General features: G+C 39.1%; 1 protein-coding gene across 6 annotated transcripts in view; it reads right to left on the reverse strand.

Annotated features, from left to right (window-relative positions):
- The window catches only part of CBFA2T2 (CBFA2/RUNX1 partner transcriptional co-repressor 2), a 146,969-nt gene that overhangs the window by 29,208 nt on the left and 91,604 nt on the right, over nucleotides 1-26,157 (reverse strand). For all 6 annotated transcript variants that reach the window (XR_008427068.2, XR_002974696.3, XM_045194534.2 and 3 more), the window contains 6 exons: nucleotides 17,827-17,970; nucleotides 14,231-14,472; nucleotides 7,436-7,525; nucleotides 3,245-3,426; nucleotides 1,824-2,077; nucleotides 1,494-1,579 (listed from right to left, as the gene is read on the reverse strand). Coding sequence is in view for 4 of the 6 variants with exons in the window: in XM_045194534.2 (XP_045050469.1) it covers nucleotides 1,494-1,579; nucleotides 1,824-2,077; nucleotides 3,245-3,426; nucleotides 7,436-7,525; nucleotides 14,231-14,472; nucleotides 17,827-17,970 (998 nt within the window). In the remaining 2 variants the exon portion in view is untranslated. The remainder of the gene's footprint in view (nucleotides 1-1,493; nucleotides 1,580-1,823; nucleotides 2,078-3,244; nucleotides 3,427-7,435; nucleotides 7,526-14,230; nucleotides 14,473-17,826; nucleotides 17,971-26,157) is intronic.

Raw genomic sequence — 26,157 nt, forward strand, 5'->3', positions numbered from 1 at the left:
ACACCTTTTATTTTTTGTTTGGATTTCAAATTAACACTTTGGATTCTTCAAGGTTGAAGCAGCCAGAGTTTCATTGGAATATGGCCCTTTAAAGGCTACAGTAAAACCACATTATATATCTGCCTAAAGGCAACTGATAAAGCTGGGGATTTATTAAAACTTCAATCAGAAATAATGTTCAGAGACAATGTCACTCAAGATGAAGAAGGTCACTGTATGTACATTTTAATGAAGCACATCTTCTCTGCCCTTTTTAGAGAGAAGGGAAACCCTCTCTTACAATGGGACAAGAACTTGGGGTTACATTCTGTACTAGTACGCCAATTCTCATTCGTTTTTGGAGAAGTTCCATTTACATAACACTTCCTATATACCAGGTGCTATGATTAGCACCTTATGTATTACAACCCTCCAGTGAATTCAAATACAGCATTTCTTTTAATAAAAAGAAAAAAGAATATAAATATTTATTTATTTTCAGAGAGAGGGGAAAGGAGGGAGAAAGAGAGGGAGAGAAACATCAATGTGTAGTTCCCTCTCGCATGCCTCCAACTGGGGACCTGGTCCACAACCCAGGCATGTGCCCTGACTGAGAATCAAAAAAGCGACCTTTTGGTTCCCAGGCTGGCACTCAACCCACTGAGCCACACCAGCCAGGGTGAGAAAAAGAGAATATATTTGACACACGATATTTTATTACTTTCAGGTGTGCAACATAATGACTTGACACTTATGTACCTTACACAGGGATCACCATATCTAGTGACCATCTGATACCATATATGGTTATTATAATATTATCAACTATATTCTCTATGCTGTATATTATATCCATATGACATTTATTTTATAAACGGAATTTTGTACCTCTTAATCCCCCCGTCACCTTTTTCACCCACCTTCTACCCCTAACCCCTCCTCTCCGGCAACCATCAGTTTGTTCTCTGGACCTATGAGTTGCTCCCTGTTTTCTGTTATTTGTGCATTTATGTTGCTGTTGTTGTTTTTTTGGATTCCACATGAGTGAAATCATATGGTATTTATCTTTCTCTGTCTGACTTATTTCACTTTAGCATCATACCCTCTAAGTCCACTCGTGTTGTTGCAAATGGCAGGAGTTTATTCTTTTTTATGGTTGAGTTAAAAAAAAAAAAAAAGGAATGGATTATTTTTTAAGTTATAAAAATTCAGGCTAAAAATGGTGAAGCAACTTACTCATCACACAATGGTAGAATGTGGCAAAGCTGGGACCTAAACTCACAAACCTCTATCACATGACTTTACTTGGTTATGACTTGGTCACCCCAACACAAAGATTTGGGAGTTACGCTTAGCTCTTTTAGCTGGGGGAGCAGCAGACAGATCAGCTTTTACTGCAAAGACACTGTAGACCTGGTTAAGTTCACTTGAAACATACATATTCTACTACTATTGGTAATATTAAAAATTAAAAGTAATAAAGAGTTAGGAAATTATACACTAAAGATTCTCACATGATCAAGATGTTTCCATTCGTCAGCCCATTCCCTTTCTGTCAAACGGTGGTCTACCAACTCGTCCTGATAGCCTCCATTTAGACCTATTAGAAATTGAGATTAAATTTAAAGATAGTATGAAGAATACAGTAAGTAGAAATCTATTAAGTAAACACACATTCATACCAACTATGAGCATACTACTAACGCAAAGATTCACAACAGAGTGTGGGATCCACAAATTTACAGAAAAACCAAAAAAATTACTACTGAGAGTATATTAAAAAACTCATATACATTGATTATGAAAGACAAAGAAAAAAAGAAAAACAGGCTCACGTCACTTACTAAGATTGTGGTGTCTATCACGAACTTCTCGGTGTTCCAGCATCTTGTTGGGTTCGCGATACAGGTGGGAAGTTGCAATATCTTCTAAGGTGTAGTGCTGAAGAGGTGGAGGTGTAGGATGGAACTGGCCCCCAGGATTCATAAGGGGCACAGTGAGGGCAGGACTGTGCCGAGGAGCAGGGCTGATTGTGCATACTCTCTTGGCAGGAGGCTCAGGAGGAATTGTATCTCTTTCAAAACTGCTTTCTTCCCTCCTGTGCAAGAACAGGAAGTACATGTCCGAGGCTGTCAACAAGTGGTCATGCAAACATGCCTTAGAGCATCTACTTTGTGCTGTGTATTGTGCTACACACTTTCACAAACAGGAAGACCATAAGGAAAGGTTTGACATAAGGCATGAACTGAAATGTCTTCAGAGGCCAGAGGGATAATGGAAATTGCCAATTTAATGCAGCATGAAATGAGAGGTCAAATCCATCCACAATAAGGCAGAAACATCTAAACTTCATGAAGCAAAGTGAGAGATTAAGGAGATGATGACATTTTCTTATGTGACAAGAATATGATACTGTGGAGGTCAGTTATTGAAAACAATTCTCCACATAGGAGAAAAAAGGCTCAATAATTAACAACACTTGTGAATTGGTAGGGCTTTTAGTCATTTAACTTCAATTATAACAATTTTCCACTGTTGTTAAAATATTGCTTCCTTGAAAAACCATAAAATATTGTGGTAGACACTCATACCCAAATTTCCAAAATAATTTAATATAATTTCAGTCTTCAAAGCAATGGTGATTCATTAGCAAGTATCAACAATTAATTGTTATACTTTTACAAAACCTCACACTGCAGTCCTGACCAGTGTGGCTCAGTTGGGTGGGAGCTGCCCTGCAAAGCAAAAGGTCCCTGGTTTGAGTCTCAGTCAGGGCACATGTCTGGGTTGCGGTTCGGTCCCCGGTTGGGGCATGTACGGTTGCAACCGATCCATGTTTCTGTCTCATATCGATGTTTCTTTCCCTTTCCTTTTCCCTCCTTTCCCCTTTCTCTAAAAATAAATAATACACAAAATCTTTTAAGAAAAGCTCAAACCAAAAAAACCTCACGCATCAGAAAAAATGCCTTGGGCAGATTATTTCTTATGTTCTGGAGCAATGGACACAGAATGCTCTAGAGCAGAGTTTCTCACCAGAGGCACAGAGTCACCTGAAAAGTTTTTGAAATATACTCATGTCTGGGAGCTACACCTATAGATTTGAGAAGCATTCTGTTGCCTGATATTGGGACAGAACAATACTAACCTTAGAATTCTGAGTCCATACCTATAATATAACCACAGTAATCAAACATTATTTCGCAAGCAAAAGGGAAGCTCAGGGTGGTTCCAAAAAGGAAGGACAACCCAGCCCTTCACGGCTCACCTTTCTGGACTGGGCCTCTTGCCATTTCCATGCACTTCCATGAGCAGCTCAGAGGAGTCAGCAGGTGACGCGATACTTGTGTTGAGCAGAAGGTGTTCGTGCTGAGCCAGGTACTGGGATGGGGTCTGCTTGGCGGCCCGAGCGCAGTGCAGCAGTTCTCGCTGCAGCAGGGGCAGATTGGCCTTGAAAAGAAAAGGCAGGGTCTGGACGGCAGTTTTCCTGGGGTTGGGCCCCACACAACAGGGCCCAGCACCTCAAAAGGCTTTTGCAGACAAGATGACATAAGACCAAAGCCCTTCTTTCCTCCTCAGCCTGATTTCCCATATGCCTCTGTGAGTAAAGCAACATCTGTTACACTGAACGGGAAAGACTGGTTGGCTCGTCTCCTGCCCTCACAAAATTTAAGTTCCCTTAAGGAAGAGAATGTGCTTTCCTCACCTTTGTGGCCTAATACAGAGTCAAACAGAGCTCAATACAGGTTTGTTGAACATAATGATTTCAAAACTCACGCATTTTTGAAGACTTTGGTCAGTTACAGAATTAATGTGCCTTCATGGGAGTAGGAGGAACTCACTTTTCCATCTATCATTACAGGGCCTGGTTTCTCTGAGTACTATTTAACCTTCCCTTCACATTCTTTATGAACACCTCCATGGAATTCTGGAAATGGTGATTATTCTAGCTTGGCTGGAACATGAGGTTCCAAAAAAAAAAAAAAAAGCATTGGGAATGACTGGAATGAAAGCTTAGACTGGGCTCTGAGGATACACAGGTAACCCATGGGCAGAATTGGTTTCTTGGTACGGCATCCACATTGGGCACATTTTCTTTTGTAAAAGGATAATTAATTATGTATTGATTATTTTTCCTTCTCAAACTGAGAAAACCTTTAACGTGGATAAATCATTAAAAAAAACCCCATATACTCTCAGCTGAACCCTAATTCCTTCATATATAAATGTAGTTTTCCCATATTCCTTTATTAAAAAAATAAAGTAGGTTGGCGTGAGGGGTGGTGGGGAGAAAATGCAGACAACTGCAATTGAACAACAATAAAGTAATTAAAAAAAATAAAGTAAGCATTATATTTCTACCCCAAGTTTACAAACAACTCAGACTGAGCCCGTAATAGAAGTCTTTATTCCAATGGAAACAGATGATCAAGCGAAAGGCAAGCAGTCATCCCTTTACCAAGGGTTAATTTATTAGGCACCATAATTAGTGACTGTTTTAAAGCAGAAATAAATCAACAAAAACCCAAATGCTAGACAAAAAGCCACCATAACAACCTACCTCATGCTGTTTTCCAAAATAACAGTTAAGAATAGGGAATTTGATGATATAAGATACTTTTTAAGTCTGTTCTATAATCTCAATCTGTAGCAACTGTAAAAACTTAACTGAAAAAAATACCATGCCAGATCCGTACATCTGTGATGTGTATGTACCCTTTGATGAATTATTTTTTAAAAAGAGCTAATTCTTTCCTAATGACACAAATTTCACAAATCCTTCTTGATTCCGGAGTCTTGGGGGAAATAATCGTTTACTAGCTCTGACATACAGAAAATAGACCAAGAAAGCACTAGCACATGTGTTTAAAGGCTACGTAAGGCGCCGCCAACAGCTATGAGCGGTTGAGGCTTCAATGCTGTCAGAACAGAGCTATGCCACAGGCCATGCACTGTGCGTTCTCCTGCATGTCTGCTATGTTTGGATTTAAAAGGTTTTTAAAAACTGGTTTAGTACTTCAGTGGGGCGACCCATCTTCTTGATATTATTACTGGCCAGACAGTAATATCTTTAGGCTTTGTGAGTTAAGAGGCAAAACTGAAGGTATTGTGTGGATACTCATATTCAAGATAGAAAACACATTTTCAAATATTGAATTGACAAAAGTGAAAATATTTAAAAAATTGAGTACAGTTTTTTTGGTAATATCAGGCCAATAAAAAGAATGGAATTCATTTGGCAAGGGGGTGGAATAAGAAAAGCAACTTAACTGGGGTTCAAAGTTAGTGTTCCCTTTTATCAAACCAATTACGAATGTTCACTTGTAAAACTAACTCTCTCCAGGGCTGTATAAAACCACATGGTGGGCTGGATTTGGGTCATAGGTATCTAAACTCTCGCTGGCCTAGAGCACATTAGTATCTGACTATAGTATTTCACTGCCTTTAATCTATGCACAACTCCGTAAACTATAGATAAGTAATAACAATGCAAAATAACTATTGTCTATGGACTCGCATAAAATTACCGTATTTTTCGGACTATAAGATGCACTTCCCCCCAAATTTGGGAGGAAAATGGGGGGTGTGTCTTATAGTCCAAAAATACAGTACATCCAGTACTTCACTTGACTTCCTTTACCCACCGTAGACAAAGCCAATCATATCTCTGTGTGCCCATTCATATCAATAATCCTGATTTATAAATGTGTTTGTTCTTTGGGCTCTCCCCTAAACTGGTTCTAACACCTTACTCATTAATGAGTTAAATAAAATCTTTAATACAGATTCATTTTTTTCTCTGAGTCATAATGATACCTGTTTTGGAAAATTATTGCTGAATAGGAAAAAATAGTAACTTTTTGGTGGAGAAGCATGACAGACATAGTCTTTACCAAGTGTTCAAAGTCAACACCAAATTATGAGACTAATTAACATATGTCTCTTGACAGCATCAGTGATATCTTACCTGCCATTTGCTGCCTAAAATGCATAACTCGATTCTCATCATGAGGAAGTGTCAGAAAAATCCAAATTGAGGTACATCAAAAAATTAACCATCTTGTACCCTTAGGGGGACACTTGGTGAAACATGAACAAGGTCTATAGTAATAGTGTTTTATCAATGTTAATTTCCTGATTTGATAATTATACAAAAGTACTTTTTAAAACAGACTTTATTTTTAGAGCGAGCAGAAGGGAGGGAGAAAAGAGAGGGAGAGAAACATTGATCAACTGCCTCTCGCACACCCCCAACCGGGGATGTGGCCTGCAACTCAGGCATGTGTCCTGACTGGGAATCAAAACAGTGACATTTTAGTTTGTGGGGTGACGTCCAACCCACTAGGCCACACCAGCCAGGGCTATACTAATGTAATTTGATGTACTATGTCTGTAGCTTACTCTCAAACATTTCTGAGGGAAAAAATTAAATGTAAAGACAAAGAGAATAATATGTAGATGTGGTAAAATATTAATACACGGAGAACTTGAGTGAAGGGTACAGAAATTTTCTTGTACCATTTTTTAACTTTTCTGTGAGCACAACATTATTTCAAAAGAAAGATTCATAAAAAGAGTATATTACATATAAACCTAAGACTGTCTTACTTAACACTTGACTATTTTGTCAGGGGCACTGATCTCGTTCACCTTAGACTGTCAAATAAAAAAATGACAGCAGCCAACAAAACAATAGCCATTTGGTGTGAATGTATCAAAACTGTGCCTATTTTTTTGTTAGAATGGCAAAAAATATATTTTTTGGTGTGCCACAGAATTTTACTCACTCGTTTATGTGTGCCGTGAGATGAAAAAGGTTGAAAATAGCTGCCTTAGGGTACACGTCTGAACTGCAAAGGCCTCTGTTTTGTCCGACAGCTTCCTCTCAGTGAATGCGCTCTTCACCCTCTGGCCATGGCCTCTGCGAAGAGCCCAGCCGCCATGCCACCCCTACATCTCTGGCCCACGCACCTCCTCCTCCACGCTCCACTTTCTCATATGTGTTACCAGCAGAGTCAGCATATGGACCAAAACTCAAGGCTTTTGCAATTCTCAGCCAGTATAAGAGTTACCTGCAGCCCTGGCTGGTGTAGCTCAGTGAATTAAGTGTCGGACTGTGACCCAATGGGTCACTGGTTCGATTCCCAGTCAGGGCACATGCCTGGGTTGCAGGCCAGTTCCCCAGTAGGGGGCACACAAGAGGCAACCACACATTGATGTTTCTCTCCCTCACTTCTCCCTCCTTTCCCCTCTATCTAAGAATAAATAAATAAAATATTAAAAAAAAAAAAAGTTACCTGCAAACTGCACTCACATTTCTCTAGCAGCCCAAACTAAAATAAAGATATGAAAATGTGCAAGCTGCCCCAATTTTGATCACACAACAGGGATCAGTAGCAGATCCTGAGGAAATGTTAAGATAAAAAATTATATTCAGTAATTCTCTCGTAACAATTACCTTGAGGAATGGAATCACGAAAGGACGAAGAGGAAAGTTTGTGGCTTCTTGGAGCTTGCAATGGAATTCTTCAATTGTTACTGTTGAGTTCTGAAAAGAGAAATAACCTTGTTCAACCTCTGGAACTAGACACTGTCCTCATATAAATACCTTTTAAATCATAAATAAAAGGTTAATTCCAAGAGCACTATTGTGAACTCAGATCCTTCTCAAAGGTTAACCAAATAGTTCCCTTTATAAAAGAAACCCAGCCTCCTTGCTTGTCTTTTCTCTACTACTCCAAATCTAAATTCCCCTCTATGTTCAGCAGACTGGGTTGCAGAATCCGGCACTGCCTTCTTCACCACTCTTGATGACAGGGACTCAGGTCCCTTGTACTGCCGCACTCATGGCAAGTCACCTCAGGCACAGGAAACCAAGTTTATAATTCTTCCAGTTGAACAGATCCTGATCAGTTTAAAATGTCAACTTAAAGACTCAAGCCGGAGCCGCACTGTTTTTTAAAGATTTTATTTACTTATTTTTAGAGAGAGGAGGGAAGGGAGGGATAAAGAGAGGGAGAGAAACACCAAAGTACGGTTGCCTCTTGCGTGCCTCCTCCTGAGGACCTGGCCCACAACCCAGGCAAGTGCCTTAACTGGGAATCGAACCAGAGACCCTTTGGCTCATAGGCTGGCACGCAATCCACTGAACCACACCAGCCAGGGCATAAGCTGCATTTCTTTAGAAGTTCTTTTCTTCATAAGTTCTGCCTACATCCTAGCGTTAGTTCCCCAAATCTTCTAAATTCAAAGTTAAAAACAAACAAACCAACAAACAAACCCAAAAGGACCTTCTGCCTTAAACGGTTGTTTGCAAATCAGAGCATCTCCTAACACATAGACTTCCACTGGTAGATTTTAGTATTCCCAGGAAAGTTATTAGCATTTCCTCTGTTTTTTTCAAAAGTCTGACTTAAAACTAGGATTCTCAGTTCCTCTGCTAAAGGGAATGTACAAATAAAAATACTGTATTTTCTCAAAGTCCACAAAATACTTTTATTTCAATTCCCTCAAACACAGTACAATTACAAAAGAAGTTAAAAAATACAAAACAAACAAAAAACTTGGCATTAATTTGAATTCTTGATCCCCCTGAGAACAATCATCACTTCTGGGATTTTTACAAAATCTTCAAGTGTTCAAAAATGTAACATGTACCTTACAAATTATTCATCAGTACCATACTGCTTCTTAACAATAAAAAATGGCAAATGCATAGGTCCACCAACAAGAAATATTTGAATAGTTTAGCTCATTTCATACTAAAAATTCCTTTAAACTTTAAGTACCTGTTTTAAGTACCTGACACTTGCATAATGCAACCAAAGGTACCATTATTCAGGAATAAAAACTAAGTGTAAGAGAATGATATTCTTTCCCTACTATAATAAATTCGATGAGGCCTCAGAAGATAAAAACAAGTAAAGTCAATGTATGGAAAGACTGTATGAACGACACAGTTTTCTCATGGATAGACAAAGGGTGAAAAGACTAAACTGTACAGCACAGAGAAACAGTGACTCAGGCCAGTGAAACTGACTCGGGGCTACTAGTAGGAAAGATTCAAGGCAATCCTCTCTATCTGAGACTAATGATAAGCCACTGTTCTTTTATCCTCTCTTCTCATTCAATTATTTAATAAAAGCATAGTTCTTTTTTCCCTAAGAACTCGCAGTCCAGTGAAGTGATTTTCAACCTTTTTTATCTTATGGAACACATAAACTAATGACTAAAATTCTGTGGTACACCAAAAAAATAAATAAATAAAAAGTTATTTTTTGCCAATTTGACAAAAAATTTTGTTATTTTGATCCATTCATACTGGACAGCTACTGCTTTGTTGGCTGCTGTCATTTTTTTGTTTGTTTTTAAGAGAGAGGGGAATGGAGGGAGAAAGAGGGAGAGAAAAATGGATTGGTTGCTTCCCATACCATACATGCTCCATCGGGGGATCGAACCAACAACCTTTCTTATGGGACTTCACTCCAACTGAACCACAGGCTAGGACAGATGCTATCATTTTTAATCAGACAATCTAAGGGACAAGAGGTCAGTGCCCCTGGCTAATAGTTAGGTATTGCATGTTTTAAGAATTCTTGTGGCGCACCATGGTCTAGTGGGAAAACAGATAAATAAGCTCTTCATTGCAATATGGTCAAGAAACACATGTGCAGGACTCTACCGGGCACATAAAGAAACATGTTTCAATCAGACTTAGCAGCACAAGAAAGGACTACAGAAATGTCATCTGAAGAAGTGAAGACACAGCCTTGGCAAAAATGCTTTTGACAGAGAGGGGAATGTAAAAAGGCACAATGTTAGACGGTATGGTCTCTGGATCGCAAGGGTAACACCTACAGTGGTCTTAGAAGACAACGGGTGTAGATAGGTGACCAAATAAAACTTTCATTCTTTTAAAATTGAGATAATCATAATCATAGCAAGTTGTAAAAATAGAACAGATAGGTTTCCATGCATCCTGTACCCAGGTTCCCCCAATGGTTACATTTCATACACCTGAAGTGCAATTATCAAAATTAGGGAACTAATGTTGGTAAAATGTTTGTTTGGTTCTGTATCATTTTATTGTATTCATGTAAATCACCACTGCAATCAAAATACAAAAATGTAGAAATTTTATCTACCTTTACCCTCCTGGGTTTATAATATAATTGTCTTAAATATTTCCCTTATATATACGGACAACGATATTAGAGAATTCTATAATTTTTACTTTAACCACAATACATAATTTAGAAAACTCCAGAGGAGAAAGAAAGTCTATTGTATCTACTTTTCCATTTTTCTTTCATCCATCCTGATATTTCAAGATTCTTTCTTTTACAGCAGGGGTGGTGAAGCGCCAGGCTGAGATGAGGGCCCCAGCATCCTCCGGCAGAATCCTTTGATGGGTGATTACTTACCCTGCCAGACACTTGGCTGTCTGCCTGACAAATGACAGAGACCAAGTGACCTGGGCACAGGGTTCCTTTTGTAGCAAATGGTGAATCTGTAACAAACTGTCTGATTGGCACACATTTTTTTTTTTTTTTAAGATTTGGATATGGCAATGTAGTGGGTAAGACAGCAGGATTTGATATTTAGATCTGAGTTCAAATCCTGCTTGGACCTCTGGCTAGCAGGGTAGTCCTGAGGGAAACATTCACTTTTTTAAAAAATTACATTTAATCAATTACGCTATTATAGTTGTCCTGATTTTTTCCCTTTTCCTCCCTCCACCAGCACCCTCAACTCCTTCAGGCAATCCCCCCACCAATGGATCAATGAAAGAATGAAAAGCAAAATGTGGTATATATAACAATGGAACATCATTCAGCAATAAAACAGCAGAAAATTCTGACACATGCTACAACACAGATAAACCTTAAGGACATTATGCAAAGTGAAATAATAAGCCACACAGGTGTACTCTCTCTTTCAGGGGCACAAGCCCATGCCCTGAGCCTTTCCCTTCCCCTTCTTCCTCCCAGGGTGCCTTACCTTTGCCTTACTCTCTCCTAAGCTCCAAGGGCCCTTCTTTTGCTTCTGTATCTTGTTTCCTGAGCCCATGCAGCCCAGCTGGCTCACTTCTATTACCTCTGTTACTTTCTAAATAAACTTTGTCTTATATTAAGAAGGAAAGAAAGAGAGACAAAGAGAAAGGAAGAAAGAAAGAGCGCGCGCACACGAGAGAGAAAGAAGGCAGCCATAAAAAGACAAATACCGTATAATTCCGCTAATATAAGGTACCCAGATTAGTCAAGTAGCATGGTGGTTGACAGGAGCTGGGGGGAAGGAAGGAATGGGGATTTATTGTTTAACAGCATAGTTTCAGTTTTATAAGATAGAAGAGTTCTGGCTCTGGCCAGGTAGCTCAGTTGGTTAGAGTTTCATCCCAATACACCAAGGTCTGAGTTTGATCCCCATCAGGGCACACACAGGACTCCACCAATGATGCGTTGATAAATGAAAAAACAAGTAAGTGTCCCTCTGTCTCTCTGAAATCAATTTTTTAAAAAAGACTTCTGGAGGTAGATAGTAGTGATAGTTATACAACAATGAATATATTAGATATCATTGAATTATACACTTAAAAATGGCTGAGAGGGTAAATTTTATGTGTATTTTACCACCTCCTAATGATACCAACATTTTTTTAAATGGAAAAAGTTAACCCAAGCATTGCCATTTAAAAGAGACGACTGACACCCTGGCTGGCGTGGCTCAGTTGGTTGGAGCATTGTCCCATAGACAGTAAGGCCATGGGCTCCATTCTCCGCCAGGGCACATGCCTAGGATGAGGGTTTTGGCCCCGGTAGGGGCACGCATGGTCAGGAAACAAGCGAGAGGCAACCAACCAATGTTTCTCTCCCACACTGATGCTTCTTTCCCTCTCCCTCCCTTTCCCTCTCTCTAAAGTCAATGACCATGGCCTTGGGAGAGGATAAAGAAATAAAATAAGAAATAAATAAAAGACAACTGGCTACATCTGCATATACTTTCATGGCTAAAAAAAGATGCACAGTTTAAATTTTTTTTTTTGGCAAATGAGGCCTCTTATTTTTTTCTTTTACTATTGAAATTATCTTTAGGCACAGAATCTACTTAAAGTAATTTGTTGTTGGAACTGGCATAATATTCTGATGTCTGCTTTGCTTCCAATTAAGGTCAAACTCATTTTGACGTTTATGGCCAATTTTATTAGTCTAGATCCAGTAAGATTTCCCCCAAAATAGTGTAAAAGTTGACCAATAAACATGTTTTTTCAAAACAAAAATCTTTCCCTACCTGATGAGGGTGGTTCACTATGTCTGGATCTATTTTTTGTAAACAGTATGGCTTATACCGAACATTGGTCTCTTTCTCGGAGTCTGCAACTTGCTAAGTGCTGGGCAAAGAGTGCCTATGTGTCCAGACCACAGCAAAAACTTTGGGCACCGAGTCCCTAATGCGCTGCCCTGGGCAGAAACATTCATTGCACACGCGTTGCTGCGTTTTCAGTGCTGCTGTAAGAGGGAACTCTGTGTGACCAATCGTAGGAAATCTGTTCACGGATTCCTACAGATTCCAACTGTGTCTCTCTCCTTCACGATCCACTTGTGTATCCTTATTACACCTCTGCAATAAATCTTAGTTGTGAGCATGACTATGGGCCAGGTCCTTGGAATTCTTCTAGTGAATCTCGGAACATGGGGTTATAAAAAGTATACAAATTATGGTATGTCCTACAATAAAACATAGCAATGAAAATGAACAATTTACAGTTATATGAAACAACAGAGGTTGAATGCCAAATAATTAAATAATCATTTATTGCATTTTGCCTTACATGAAAGTTGTTTTTTCCACACTACACCAAGACTGACTTAAGGCAGCAGTTTTTAAACTTTTTGGTCTCAGAATCCTTCTAATTTATTTGGCTTACCTCTATCAATCACTAACCATATCAGAAATTAAAACTGAGACTCTGAAAAATATTAATCCATTACAAAATAACTATATTTTCCCCCAAAAATGAAGCGAGAAGAACGGCAGTGTTGTGGCAGTTTTGCAATCTTTCATATCTAACTCAATAAGACACAGCTGTGTTCACCAAGACACTTCTGCATGTAATCTGTCGCAACATTCTACATCATGCAGCCTCTAGAAAATTCCATCATGTATTCACGAGAGGAAGAGTTAAAAGGCAAGTAACATCTTAGTATGATTATGAAGATAATTTTTACCTCCTGGACTTTCTAATAGTCTGAGGGAATTCCAGGGGTCCCTGATTACACTGAGAACTACAACATGGAAAAGTTTAATACTGTGATTCACCTTTACCACATACAGAGGCTAACATGCAGGAGCACAAGGTGATTTTACAGCAGGTAAATCTTAAAGAATTCAATATGCGGACATTGGGAAGTGGCAGAACTTCCCTTACATAAACTGAGAGTCAAACCCTACCCTGCTGTCCCTGTCAGAAAGTCACCCCCTTACACCATGAATTCACCGCACTCTGTACAGTACCTTAAAATTAGATGTATCTTAAAAACTCTAAAGAAGTTGTATTTGCACGATGAGTTGAAGAACATAATCCATTTGATACTATTTATTTAGACCACGAAATTTACAATTTCACAAACTATTCTTCTGAAAATTAAAGTTGCTACTTTTCCTTTCTCTCTGGCTTAGAAACAATGTACTAGACACTGAATATATTAAACAAATCCTGGCATTAATTTGGTTGAACCTTAGTGACCTGATGAAACTCAGTTTTAAGACATATTCAAAGCTGCTTAATGGCCCTGACAAGTGTGGCTCAGTTGGTTGGGCGTTGTCCCACAAAGCAAAAGGCCACCAGTTCAATTCCTGGTCAGGATACAGGCCTGGGTTGTGGGGATGTGTGGGGGAGGTAACCGATCAATGTTTCTCTCCATCTCTTTTTCCTTCCCTTCCTCTCCCTCTAAAAATAAATAAATAAAATAGGTTTTTTTTTTTAATAAAGCTGCTTAATGGAATTAATTCAACAGCATAAGAAATAATTAGGCAAACACTATCGATTTGTTTCTTTGATGAACACTTTTATACACAATTGAAATTCACAAATCAACAGTTTTACACAAATTATACTAGTAACTAATCTAGTCTGTAGATTTTGCCACATTGATACAGGTTTGGGGGTGAGAAGAAATACGTACAGCTTCTCTGCTGGCTTCGGTTCTGAGCCATATACTGAGGTAACTAGCCATGGACAGTGAGCTGTACTTACCACCAGCGCTAGAACAAGAGTCCGCACTTTCTCCCCAATCTCAGGTGAGATGTCATTGCCAAACTGTTGCAGAGTGGTGAGGAAGCGTTTTAACTTGCTGAGCTGCCGAGCACCACAGGTGGCGGGCAACTGTTGATTTGTTAGTGCAGATGATGTGGAAGAGGCAGGACCGTTGCTGAATCTCTGTGGTGGTGATGGGGCACCATTCAGGGTAGGAGGAGAATGGTTGGTTCCATTGCTTACTGAAAGAAAGCCAAAAAGAAAGTTTCTAAGTGCAAAATATAAGAATCTTTGATTCACTCTTATTGTCTGCATTATCCTTCATTTATTCATTTCAATTTTGTAAAGCACATGTTAACAGAGTTATCAAGACACTGTTTCTGCCCAACAAGATTGCTATATAAGTGAGCCAGGCTACCAGGTAAAAAATAGTAACAGAGCAACACGAAGTATTAAAACAGATGAGTAGAGTGCTAATAGAGCACAGAGAAGGGACATGTAACTCTACGGGTGTCATGGGCAGGCGTAGGTAGTTTTAAGACTTTCTGGAACAGGTACTGCATGAGATGAGTTTGGGAGAACATATATTTCCAATGCATGGACGCTCATGCCCACTTTTTATGTCACATCTTCCCAATCTTAGGGTCTCAAGGAAGCTACAGCAGTCAATTAGAATGTAGCGTGTGAGCAAGACACACAGAAAACACAGAATTGTATTACTGTGAATAGTGTTTTTTCTAGGTTATACGTTTCATGACCTAGTCCTGCAGTAAAGAATATATCTCTTTGCCCATTCGGAATATTCATGTCCCTCAGAGTAATATTATCTCTGCCTTGACAGTACTAGATTAATACTGCCAAATTTTCGATCATCCAATAAAGCATTTTTCTAGACACCACACGGGACACTCCAATTCTATATTTCTGCACAATTATGATCTATGTGATTAGTTCCAATTCTTCTATTTTCCTATTGTCCTTAGTAATTTTCTGCTAGTTTTAATTTGGAACACAATCCTAGAACTACATTCTTGGCAGCATTCAGAAAAATTTTCCTTTTTCACTGAACAGTGAAATAAAATTATCCAGTGCCTAAGAGTCATTAGATTCTTACTTATTCATACTTTTCTAAGAAGCTAAACTGTGTCTAAAAACAAGAAAAATTTTAAGCCAAAACTTAAGCCAAATTTAAAGAACCCAATCGTTTAATCTTTACCTAACTTAGAAAACTGTCATTTACTTGTATTTTGATTAATGCCAATTTGTTAATCATGAAAAAGCTTCCACTTCCCTTCTTCCTCCAAGCCAGTCACAGTTGCTAGACTATCACCCTTCCCACTTCTTGACTGACCTTTATTCAAATTTGATCTGTAAGCTCTGCTTCATCCTATCCAGGTAATACCTGCATTAAGAAGATTCCTTGAGACTCTGCTGACCCACGGTAAGGTAAACCCTAGGTAATTTAGTAATTCTTCTCTGTGCTACACATGCTTCCATTATGTTACTTACCAAATTATAGTTATCTGCATTATCTTAATAGATTTTACACATTTTGATGAACACTTAATCATCTATGTATACTAAAATCAGCTAAGTTTTGTAAACTGTGTATACTGTATATATACAGCAGCTTTGTTCAAAAGCTAGCAATGTTAATTGTTCAGAAAAATGCTGCTGAATATGACTCAGTGCTTAAAAGACTGACAGGCTGAGGGGGGGAAAAGGGTGAATTCTCTTCTGTGTCTTCCATTAAAAAAGATCACCAGAGCTACTGGAAAGAAAGCTCAATCACTCAACCTTAGCAATCCAGAAATTAGTTGCAGTGGCCTGCCATTTCTTTGTGTTCATAGAAAGGTCAATTGCCACTGGAGAGCTGCCCTTTCTTTAAGTAACCCATTAAAATAATACATTATTGTGCTCTTAGCCACCTTGATGCCCAGACAAGCTTTTTCACGGCCTCTTTCCTGAAAGTGTATGATTACAATTTCTGAAATAAAACACATCCACCCCCAAGTAGTCAAATACAGAGGTAAAAAGAGCTAAATTTGTACATACATATCCCAGTTGTCTATATCTTGAAATCTGAATGATAGCCTGGGTTTAAATCTGTATTCATTTCAAGATGGTACTTATATCTAAGGATACGTCACTTTGAGACAGAAAACATAATTTAGGAAAAAGGACACGAAAATGCATTTCTTTCACTCTCGCTCAGACTGCTGCAGTTACCATTCACTCAATTTCAATGTTTTGGAAAATAAAATTTAAACCTTTTTAAAATCTGTACCTCTTAGACTCTCTTCTCTTTAAAAAAATTAACACAGGAAACAAATGTTTGAGCAAAAATAGTGTGCAAGCTTGTGCAATGGTAGGTATGTAAATAAGAAAGGGCACGTAGTATCTGGTACACTGCTCTGACATGCTATTTGGGAACTCCACAAATAGCAATCTTCTTATGCCTTACGAGGAAAATATCTGTAAGGGTTAATGTGAACTGGAGGTAGCACGCATGGAAAGGCAGAACTCAAAATCCAGACGTGTGTATGCATGTGTGTATGTATGTGTGTCTTTAGATTTTAAATTGAGGGTTTTTTTTTTGGTTTTGTTCTTTTAGTGTGTGTGTAGGATTGAAATTGTTGAGTTGCAGGGTTTGTGGAAATTCAGCTTTACTAGATACTGACAAAACAATTTTCTCATACTTAATCTATGAGTGTTCAGGTTGCTCCACACATATTCACCAAAACTTGATATTCTTTTTTCATTTCGAACATTCTTGTGAGTGCATGTGGTATTGCACTGGATTTTAGTTTGCATTTCCTTGATGCCTAGTAAAGTTGAATGCCTTAGATTTGTTGGCTCATATAATTCTTATGAACTGAATTGTGTCCCCCACAAATTCCTATGTTGAAGTTCTAACCTGTCAGTACCTCAGAATGTGACTACATTCTGGAAATAGGACCTGTAAAGGTTAACTGAGGTCATATGGGTAGGCCCCCAATCCATAATGACTATTGTCCTTATAAGAAGAGAAAGGGACGACATGAACGCGTGCACGGAGGAAAGGGCACAGAAGGATACAGCAAGAAGGTGGCTTTTGCAAGCCAAGAATAGAGGCCTCAGAAAAAAAATCAACCTTGTTCACACCTTGATCTTGGACTTCTATCCTCTAGTCTATGGCATTAGCAAAATAATGCAGTAATTATTCTCTTTTTTGTAAAGAGACTTACCATGACAGTCCTAGGAAACTTTGAAAAGTAATTTGATAATTTTATGAAACTTACTTTAATTCCTATCAATCAATATGATCATTTTAATTCACTATTTTAGAGCCAAAGAAATTAAAATAGCTATTTATCAGACAAAGAAAAAAAATACTGGGACCACTAAATTTCCAAATGCCCAAATTAGCTACGTACTATTCTCAGAGGGCAAAAGCAATTTATAAAATAACCAGATATACATTTCTGACATATATATCTTTTTATTGCCATTTTGAAAATCTTGTGAATAGTATACGCAGAAGGCTTAATGGCAGTCAGTTGGTTAGATACAAATGTCTCTCTGAACCATAAACCCAAGTAATTAAGAGGTCTCACATGCTGTAGGAGTAAATGACACTGGCCTAGGTCCTCCAGAATTTATTGGTGGGAGGGGTGGCATGGTGGGAGGTGAGGATCTTGACTGTATCTTCACTTCCACAGGCGATCCAGGCATTGCTGGCACCCTTTTCTCAGGACCAACTGTAGAGAATAAAAGAAATGGAGGTCAGAGTTTTATATAAAATTATAAAAACAGCGACAATAATTTGAAATACTGACATATTTTCCTAGAGGATTAAGAAGAAAATGCTTAGTTTAATAGGCTGAAGAGTGGTCCCCCCCAAAATATCTACCTCTTATTCCCCTGAACTATAAATGTTTCCTTATTTGGAAAAAAGGTCTTTGAAAATGTAGTTAAGTATCTTGAGAGGAGATCTTCCTGGATTATCTGGGGGGCTCTAAATCCAGTACGAATGAGACCCCCGTAACAAGCGCTAAAGACACACACACAAAGGAAAGACTACACGAAGACAGTCACACAGAGAGGACGCAGCCTGACAATGAAGGCAGAGGCTGAAGTGATGCATCTACAAGCTAAGGAATGCTCGTGGTCGTAAGCGGCACTGGAAGCTAGGCAGAGAGGTGTGCAACAGAGTCTTCCTCTGAGGCCCCGTGAAGGAATCAAGCCTCATGATACCTTCATTTTGGATTACTGGCCCCCAGAACTGTGCGAGAAGATTGTTGTTTTAAGCTACCCAGTTTGGGGAACTTTGTTACACCAATGCTAGAAAACTAAAACAAGGCAGCAAGGTCAAAGATTGATGAGACCAGAAAGTTAACAGTGAAGATAGCAGCTGAGAAAGAAAGAAACCAGGTTATAAACTCTGGTTGTCTCAAGTGCATTCTTTCCACATTTCTCTTTATAAATGAATCAAATTAGTAGAGGGGAAAAGCTAATGTGGGGACTATTTAGACCAGTAGGTGTCAACTGCACGGCATAGAAACAAATATCATTAGTTGTATATAAATTACTGTAAATGATGAAGTACTAGATTTTTATACATATCAACTACTCTAAGTAGGAAAAAAGAGGTGGGTTCAATACCTTTGATATCAGGCATATAAATGTCGCTTATAACATGTGTCCAAAAAGATAAAAAGTGCAGATGATTCTAAACGAAGCACAGGCTACTTAACCCATGGCGATAATTCATAAAGAGCTATTTGATAACAATAGACAGTAACAAATTCCAGAAAGAGAAATCTGACAGATTAAATTTACTGACGTTAGAATCAAGCCTGAGCTCATATGGCTAAGATGTGATACTGAGGGGTAATATTCTAATATCTTCAAAGTTATTTTTCCACATTAAAGGGAACTTATTAATATACTTGGTTAATACTAGGGCCAGGGCTACCATATTCACCTTTAAACTGAGCTATTTTCCTCTCAATGATTCCAAGCTTTTCACTTCAGTACCATGAACTTACTCTCCAACAAATTCAACATAACACCAAAGGTTCAAATGAGAAAGTTAACTCGAATATCTCTCTGTGGGACCACAGTTGTAAACACAACACACACAAGAGCGCCCACGACACGGGCAGCAGGCACATCTTCACACGTCCACGGGCCAGTCTAATGAGGAAAATATGCCCAAACATTACTTTTAATGCTTCAGTTTGCCACATTTTGGGGAAGACATATAATGGATATAGAAAGTCAATCAAAGAAGCAGTGCCCCTAAATTACAAATTCCCTGACAAAAACGTGCAGCTCTCCAAGAGCCATGTGGGCAACACGCTGCCAGCCTTCCCCGTCTCTGTGTCCGGGACATTTTCTTTGTAAAATCGATGATTGTCCTCTTTGATTGGTGGACTAATGAGCTGTTGCGTTTGCCTTTTTCTTCTTGACAGTATTTTCTCAATGCCCTTCAGAGAAGAATTGACACGTTTCCAGCATTTCCATCTGGGGACCAGCTTTCTAGAGGATGGGGGGAGAAGGGAAGGAAGGAGCTGACAGTTGTCTCACACTGTTATGTGTTGTGTATAGTGTGCAACAACCTAGAGGGAGCCTTTCTTCAGACCACCTGCCTTTACAGCAAGGGTGCCAAAGGCCTGAGGAGGGCTTAGCAGTGAGATGTGTTTTCACGTTCAGTACTTGGCAGAATGAAAAACTCAGCAGCCCAACTGCAGAACACTGAATAATATACCAAGTAAAAGTTTAGATACAGGGAAAAACTTAGCCCCCAGACGACTGTTTACAAATTAAAACTAGCCATCTCTTGGTCAGGTCACTACTCACGAACCTGCAACACTAGTGTTATTCCTTATGTTTCAAGCAGCAACATTGTCTAGTAGAAAAAGCATGAGTATGGAGGCTGAGAGATTTGGTGTGAATTCTCATTCTGTTACTAAAGGCCTACATAAATTTTATCAAATTGTTTCATCTTTTTGGGTCTCTCTCTCTTTTTTAATTTTATTTATTATTTTGAGAGAGGGGAAGGGAGGGAGAGGGAGAAGGAGGAGGAGGGAGGGCGGGAGGGGGAGAGGGGGAGGGAGGGGGGGGAGAGAGAGAGAGAGAAACATTGATTCGTTGTCCACTTATTACACATTCATTGGTTGATTCGTGTATGTGCCCTCTCAGGGCAATCTACCCTGCAATCTTGGCATTTGGGGACAATGCTGTAACCAACTGAACTACCCGGACATGGCGCTGGGACTCATTTTTAATGTATGTAAAATAAGAGATAATAAGACCTACCTGGCAGGAAAGACTTTAAGATGAGAGATAATGCTTAGACTAGTGCTAGGTAGGTATAAAGAAGGTGCGCAATACACAGTAACGATTAGACAACACGAAGACCAGTTTCAAGTGCTGATTTTACCACTTAACTGGCCATGTGACCACGCCCAAGTTAATATTAACATTTGTTTCCCACAGAAGACAAGTATACTATCAACAATTCATCCATTTATAATGTCACAAATGTTACATGGAATGATGGACAAATTAACTGTTGAAAAAGTACCAAGTATAGTATAAGATGGTATTTCTGTTAGAGGCTGGGTGACATGAACGCACAATTGGTGTGAGAGATCTATCCAGATGGTTTGTAACTTGACAAATTCAGTAGCTGCTAGGATGGTGGATAAGGGGTATACTCCAAAGTAGGTATTTTAACCCTCCCCTTGGTGGCTATGACATGCCTTTACGCCATCACTGTTAGAGTGAATTCATTTCTGAATATTTATAAGACTGATGTTTGTGTTTTATATTCTAGCAGTATCCCAAGAAAGAATCAACCATATCTTGAGCTCTTTTTAATTCCAGAGAACCTTAGATAAAATTCAAGGAGAAGAAATTCCTTTATCTCATGTGACTTGAGCCCATAAACAGTATTGCTTGGACTATTAAAGAGATTTAAAATGCTGAGTCCTAGAAAAATCAAAATAACTGATAATTTGGTCAATCTATGAGCTTGTGCTTATTTTGAATATTTGGAGATACATGGATTAAAAAATAAAACTTGAACATATGACCACATACATTTCCAAAGTCACTGATGTTTCAACATCTAACCATGTAAAGCAAAACAACGTGAGCTAAAGAAGAGGAGTGAACATGGAAAAGTAGGTCCAAATAATGATTTTACTTGTCCACTGTGCAACATGCTAAGGATGTCACGAAAACAGAAAACTGTGAGAAGAGAGAACAAAGGAATCAACAATTCTTTCTCTGTGTGATGGCAATGCTATTTTTTCCCAGATACAAATTTGAAGAATCAAACATAAAGCTCAAGAGTAGAACTATTCTGTAGCTCTAAGAGAAAGTAATGACGAACAAAAAACATCCCAGACAAGTGCTCCCTGAGAAGAATCCTACATGATAAATTGCCCACAAATGAGCGCATTTTCAAATCATTATAATAAACTGCTTTTCCTTTACAGTTTTAAAGTTACTTTGATGAAGACAAAGGAATAAAAAGAGGTATAAATTTGAGAATAAAAATGCAATTATGCAAGGGAAATCAGATAAAAATCTACTTGAATCAGGTTAAGAATCTATTTCAATTAATGACTTTATTTGGCTGTGGGATGTACATGCTGAGTTCTGTGTAGAAGATATGGTCGAGTGCTCTTGATTATCATCACTGAGAAGAATGAGCTGAATATAGATCTTTCAGATGCATAGCACAGTAATCCTGGTCATTCCAAACAGGTTGACCAAGGAAAACCACATGTTTAAAAAAAAAAAAAAAAACAAATCAGACTCCTAACTAAAAAAACAACTGGGGAATTTTAAAGAGAATTATCTTTGGGGGCAGAGGTCAAAGATAGATGATTTTAAAAAATTTTATAAACATACATTCATATGGTTCAAAAATCAATATAAGAAATATTCCTTGCCTGTGTCCCTACACACCCCATCCCATAGGAAACCATTTTAAATGGTTTCTTGCGTATCCTTCCATTCTTTCTGTGCACAAAAGAGCAAACTCAAATATAAATTCTTATCTCACCCCATTTTATACAAGGGTAGCATTACATTTAACTGCCTGCTCCCAATAATGGCCTCTCTATAGCAATGCCTTTTGCAATGCATCAGGAAGTGGGGTCTATTTCCTTATCCTCTAAATCTGGTCAGGCCTTTCTGACTTGCTTTGGCCAATGTAATGTAATGAGATGGAAGTGACGGTGTCAGTTCTGAGCCTCTCTTGGAACCCTGACCTGCTATTAAAGCAAATCCAGACTGGTCTGCTGGATGATGACAAGGCCACATGGAGCAGAGATGAGTAGTATCAGCTAAAGCCAGCTGATCCCTAAACAGGTACGAGCCTAAGCTGATGAGCCTGCAGGTATCTGACTGCAGACATTATGAATGAGTGAGCCCAAACGAGAACTGCCCGACTCATAAGAAAAAAATGAAATAACAAAATTAAAAAGCTTATTGTTTTAGGTCACTAAGTTAGCATGGTTTGTTATTTAGCAATAGACCAACAGGCAACTAATCTATACCATATACTAATTGTACTGTCCCTTGGTTTTTAATTGTTCTCATTGTTTTATAATTTAAAAATATGTCCTAAAATTCTGAATTCCATAACCTTGAAAAAATAACAGATGCACAATATTTCATTATGTGGATGTACACGGTTTATTTACACAATTGCCTATTGATGGGTAACTGGATTGTTTCTAATCATCTACATCTGAATTCTGAGACGCTCTAAATCCTATACTACTGACTGCCCTGTATTTGTCAAGTTTGGGAAACAGATAAAACACAGGGCCCTGAGTTATGGGAAAGCCAGATATATTCAAATGTGTACAAAGTACTAAGAAAATAAAGAAGTAGAAATGTTACTCTCTATGAATCCCACAGAAGTCTTTACAAACCATTAAGTAATTTACCGGGAAAGCTAACATGGGCTTACCAGGCAGCACATTAAGGAGAAAAGCAAGAAGGCTATGGATATAATTTGAATAGCATGCATAAAGCTGGGATCAGAACCAAGAGAAAAATCAGTAAAAAAATTCCCTTGACCATAGTCTCTCTTTAAGCATTGCAAGGATAGGTAAATGTTTGAAGGAGTAATATCAGATAAGAAGCATTTCCAACACTGACAATTCTAATCTGCTAAAGATAGAGGAAAGAACATCGAAATGACTGTTGCACTTACACAGGGCTTATAAGGCTGGCTAAACCGATTATAGGCAAAGCACATGTTTTTCATCCTTGTTGCTCTGTCACAACCTGAGAACACATCCAACTTTCTAACAACAGGCAGGCTTCACATGCAGACACAGCCAGGAATAACTGTTTACAATGACAGATAATTTATCATCTGACAAAAACTGAGGCATAATGACTCAAGTAAAGAAATCAACAAAAAATGCCTTAAAAAGGGACCTTGAAGACAGAGCTTGATTAAAATAATGGTTTGCTGTATACTAACAATATAGATTAAAAAACAACTTTTTCCATTCCACATTTATAAATACTTTGGGAAATTAACTTATCTACTACATCTCTATGGCTCGAGGATCAGCAAACTTCTGCAAAGGGCAATAGTAAAAATTTTTGGCATTGTAGATCATATGGTCCTTCACAACTTTATAACTCTACTGTTGTAGCATCTAGAGATAAAACACAAACAAATGGGCCTGGCTATGTTCCAATAAAACTTTATTTACAAAAATAGGCAGTGGGCAATAGTCTAATGACCCTTGCTATGGCTGATTAAAACACTGGGAAAATTAAAATGCCTAACTCTTACTGTTTTTCTATGCATATACAATCTGATTTATAGTGGTTTATCTGAAGAACATTTTTATTTTCTTTTTTCTTTTTTTTTTTTTTTTAATATATTTATTGATTATGCTATTACAGTTGTCCCATTTCCCCCCCCCACTCCACTCCATCCTGCCCACCTCCGTCCCTCCCACATTCCCCCCCTATAGTTCATGTCCATAGGTCATACTTATAAGTTCTTTGGCTTCTACATTTCCTACACTATTTTTACCCTCCCCCTGTCTATTTTCCACCTATCATCTATGCTACTTATTCTCTGTACCTTTCCCCCTCTCTCCCCCTCCCACTCCCTTAATGACAACCCTCATGTTCTAGTTGTTTGCCTAGTTTGCTCTCATTTTTGTTTTATGTGTGGCCATTAATAACTGTGAGTTTGCTGTCATTTTTACTGTTCCAATTTTTGATCTTCTTTTTCTTAGGTAACTCCCTTTAACATTTCATATAATAAGGGCTTGGTGATGATGAGCTTCTTTAACTTGACCTTATCTGAGGAGCACTTTATCTTCCCTTCCATTCTAAGTGATAGCTTTGCTGGATACAGTAATCTTGGATGTAGGTCCTTGCGTTTAATCTTGGGTAATGTAATTATGATGTGCCTTGGTGTGTTCCTCCTTGGGTCCAGCTTCTTTGGGACTCTCTGAGCTTCCTGGACTTCCCGGAAGTCTATTTCCTTTGCCAGATTAGGGAAGTTCTCCTTCATTATTTGTTCAAATAAGTTTTCAATTTTTTGTTCTTCCTCTTCTCCTTCTGGCACCCCTATAATTCGGATGTGGGAACGTTTCAAGGCGTCCGGGAGGTTCCTAAGCCTCTCCTCATTTTTCCAAGTTCTTGTTTCTTCATTCTTTTCTGCTTGGATGTTTGTTTCTTCCTTCTGGTCCACACCATTGATTTGAGTCCCAGTTTCCTTCTCATCACTATTGGTTCCCTGTACATTTTCCTTTGTTTCTCTTAGCATAGGCTTCATTTTTTCATCTGTTTTTCGAATAGATTCAACCAAGTCTGTGAGCATATTGATAACCAGTGCTTTGAACTGTGCATCTGATAGGTTGGCTATCTCTTCGTCGCTTAGTTGTATTTTTTCTGGAGCTTTGAAGTGTTCTGTCATTTGGGCCATTTTTTTTTTTTTTTTGGTCTTGGCGCGTCTGTTACTTTAAGGGGCGGAGCCTTAGGTGTTCACCGGGGGCGGGGTAATGCTGGTCGCTGCGCTGTGACGCTGTATGTGGGGGAGGGGCCGAGTGGGAGCAATGGCGCCCGCCTCACTCTCCTCCGGATTTCAATCTTTCACTCCGATACCCACAATCAAACTGGGCCCCTCTGGTGCTGGTTCCCGAGTAAGTGGGCCTGTGCACACTCTAGGCCCCTGTGGGTCTCTCCAACAACCTCTCCTGTGAGGCTGGGAGTCTCTCCTGCCGCCCCAACCCCCAGGGGCGCTTTCAATCAGAGGTTTGAGGCTTTATTTCCCGGAGCTGGAGCCCTGGGTTGCACAGTCTGCTTTGTTGCCCGCCGTTCGTCAGGTTTATCTGTGGGCGAATTTGGTGCCGCGCGGGGTGCTACCCGCTGCTCTGCCTGCCCCACTCTCCGCCACTCTGAGTCCGGCCCTCTCGGTTTATCTGCGCAGATGTGGGGCCGCAGGGTCTGCTAGTGCTCGGACTGCCTGCGCCATTTGTCCCACACTCCGCCAGTCTCAGTCCCGCCACAGCCACGCGAGTCCTCTCCACCCTGGTGCCCGTCTCCGCCCCTCCTACCGGTCTGGATGAATGGTTATTTTCTATTTTCTTGGTGTTGGTCCCCCTTGTTGTTCGATTCTCTGTCAGTTCTGGTTGTGCGAGGAGGCGCAGTGTGTCTACCTACGCCGCCATCTTGGTTCTCCCACATTTTTATTTTCTTAAGACTGGATATAAAGAGACCTTTACTCATTGACTGGCAAGAAAAACAACATACAAAACAGAAAAATATTTAAAGACAGCATTATTTAAAGACAGAATACTGCCCTGGCTGGTGTGGCTTGGTTGGTTGGAGCACTGTCTCATAACTGAAAGGTTGGGGGTTTAATTTATCAGTCAGAGCACATA

The sequence above is a fragment of the Desmodus rotundus genome, chromosome 6, assembly GCF_022682495.2.
Source record: "Desmodus rotundus isolate HL8 chromosome 6, HLdesRot8A.1, whole genome shotgun sequence".
Classification (NCBI taxonomy): Eukaryota; Metazoa; Chordata; class Mammalia; order Chiroptera; family Phyllostomidae; genus Desmodus; species Desmodus rotundus.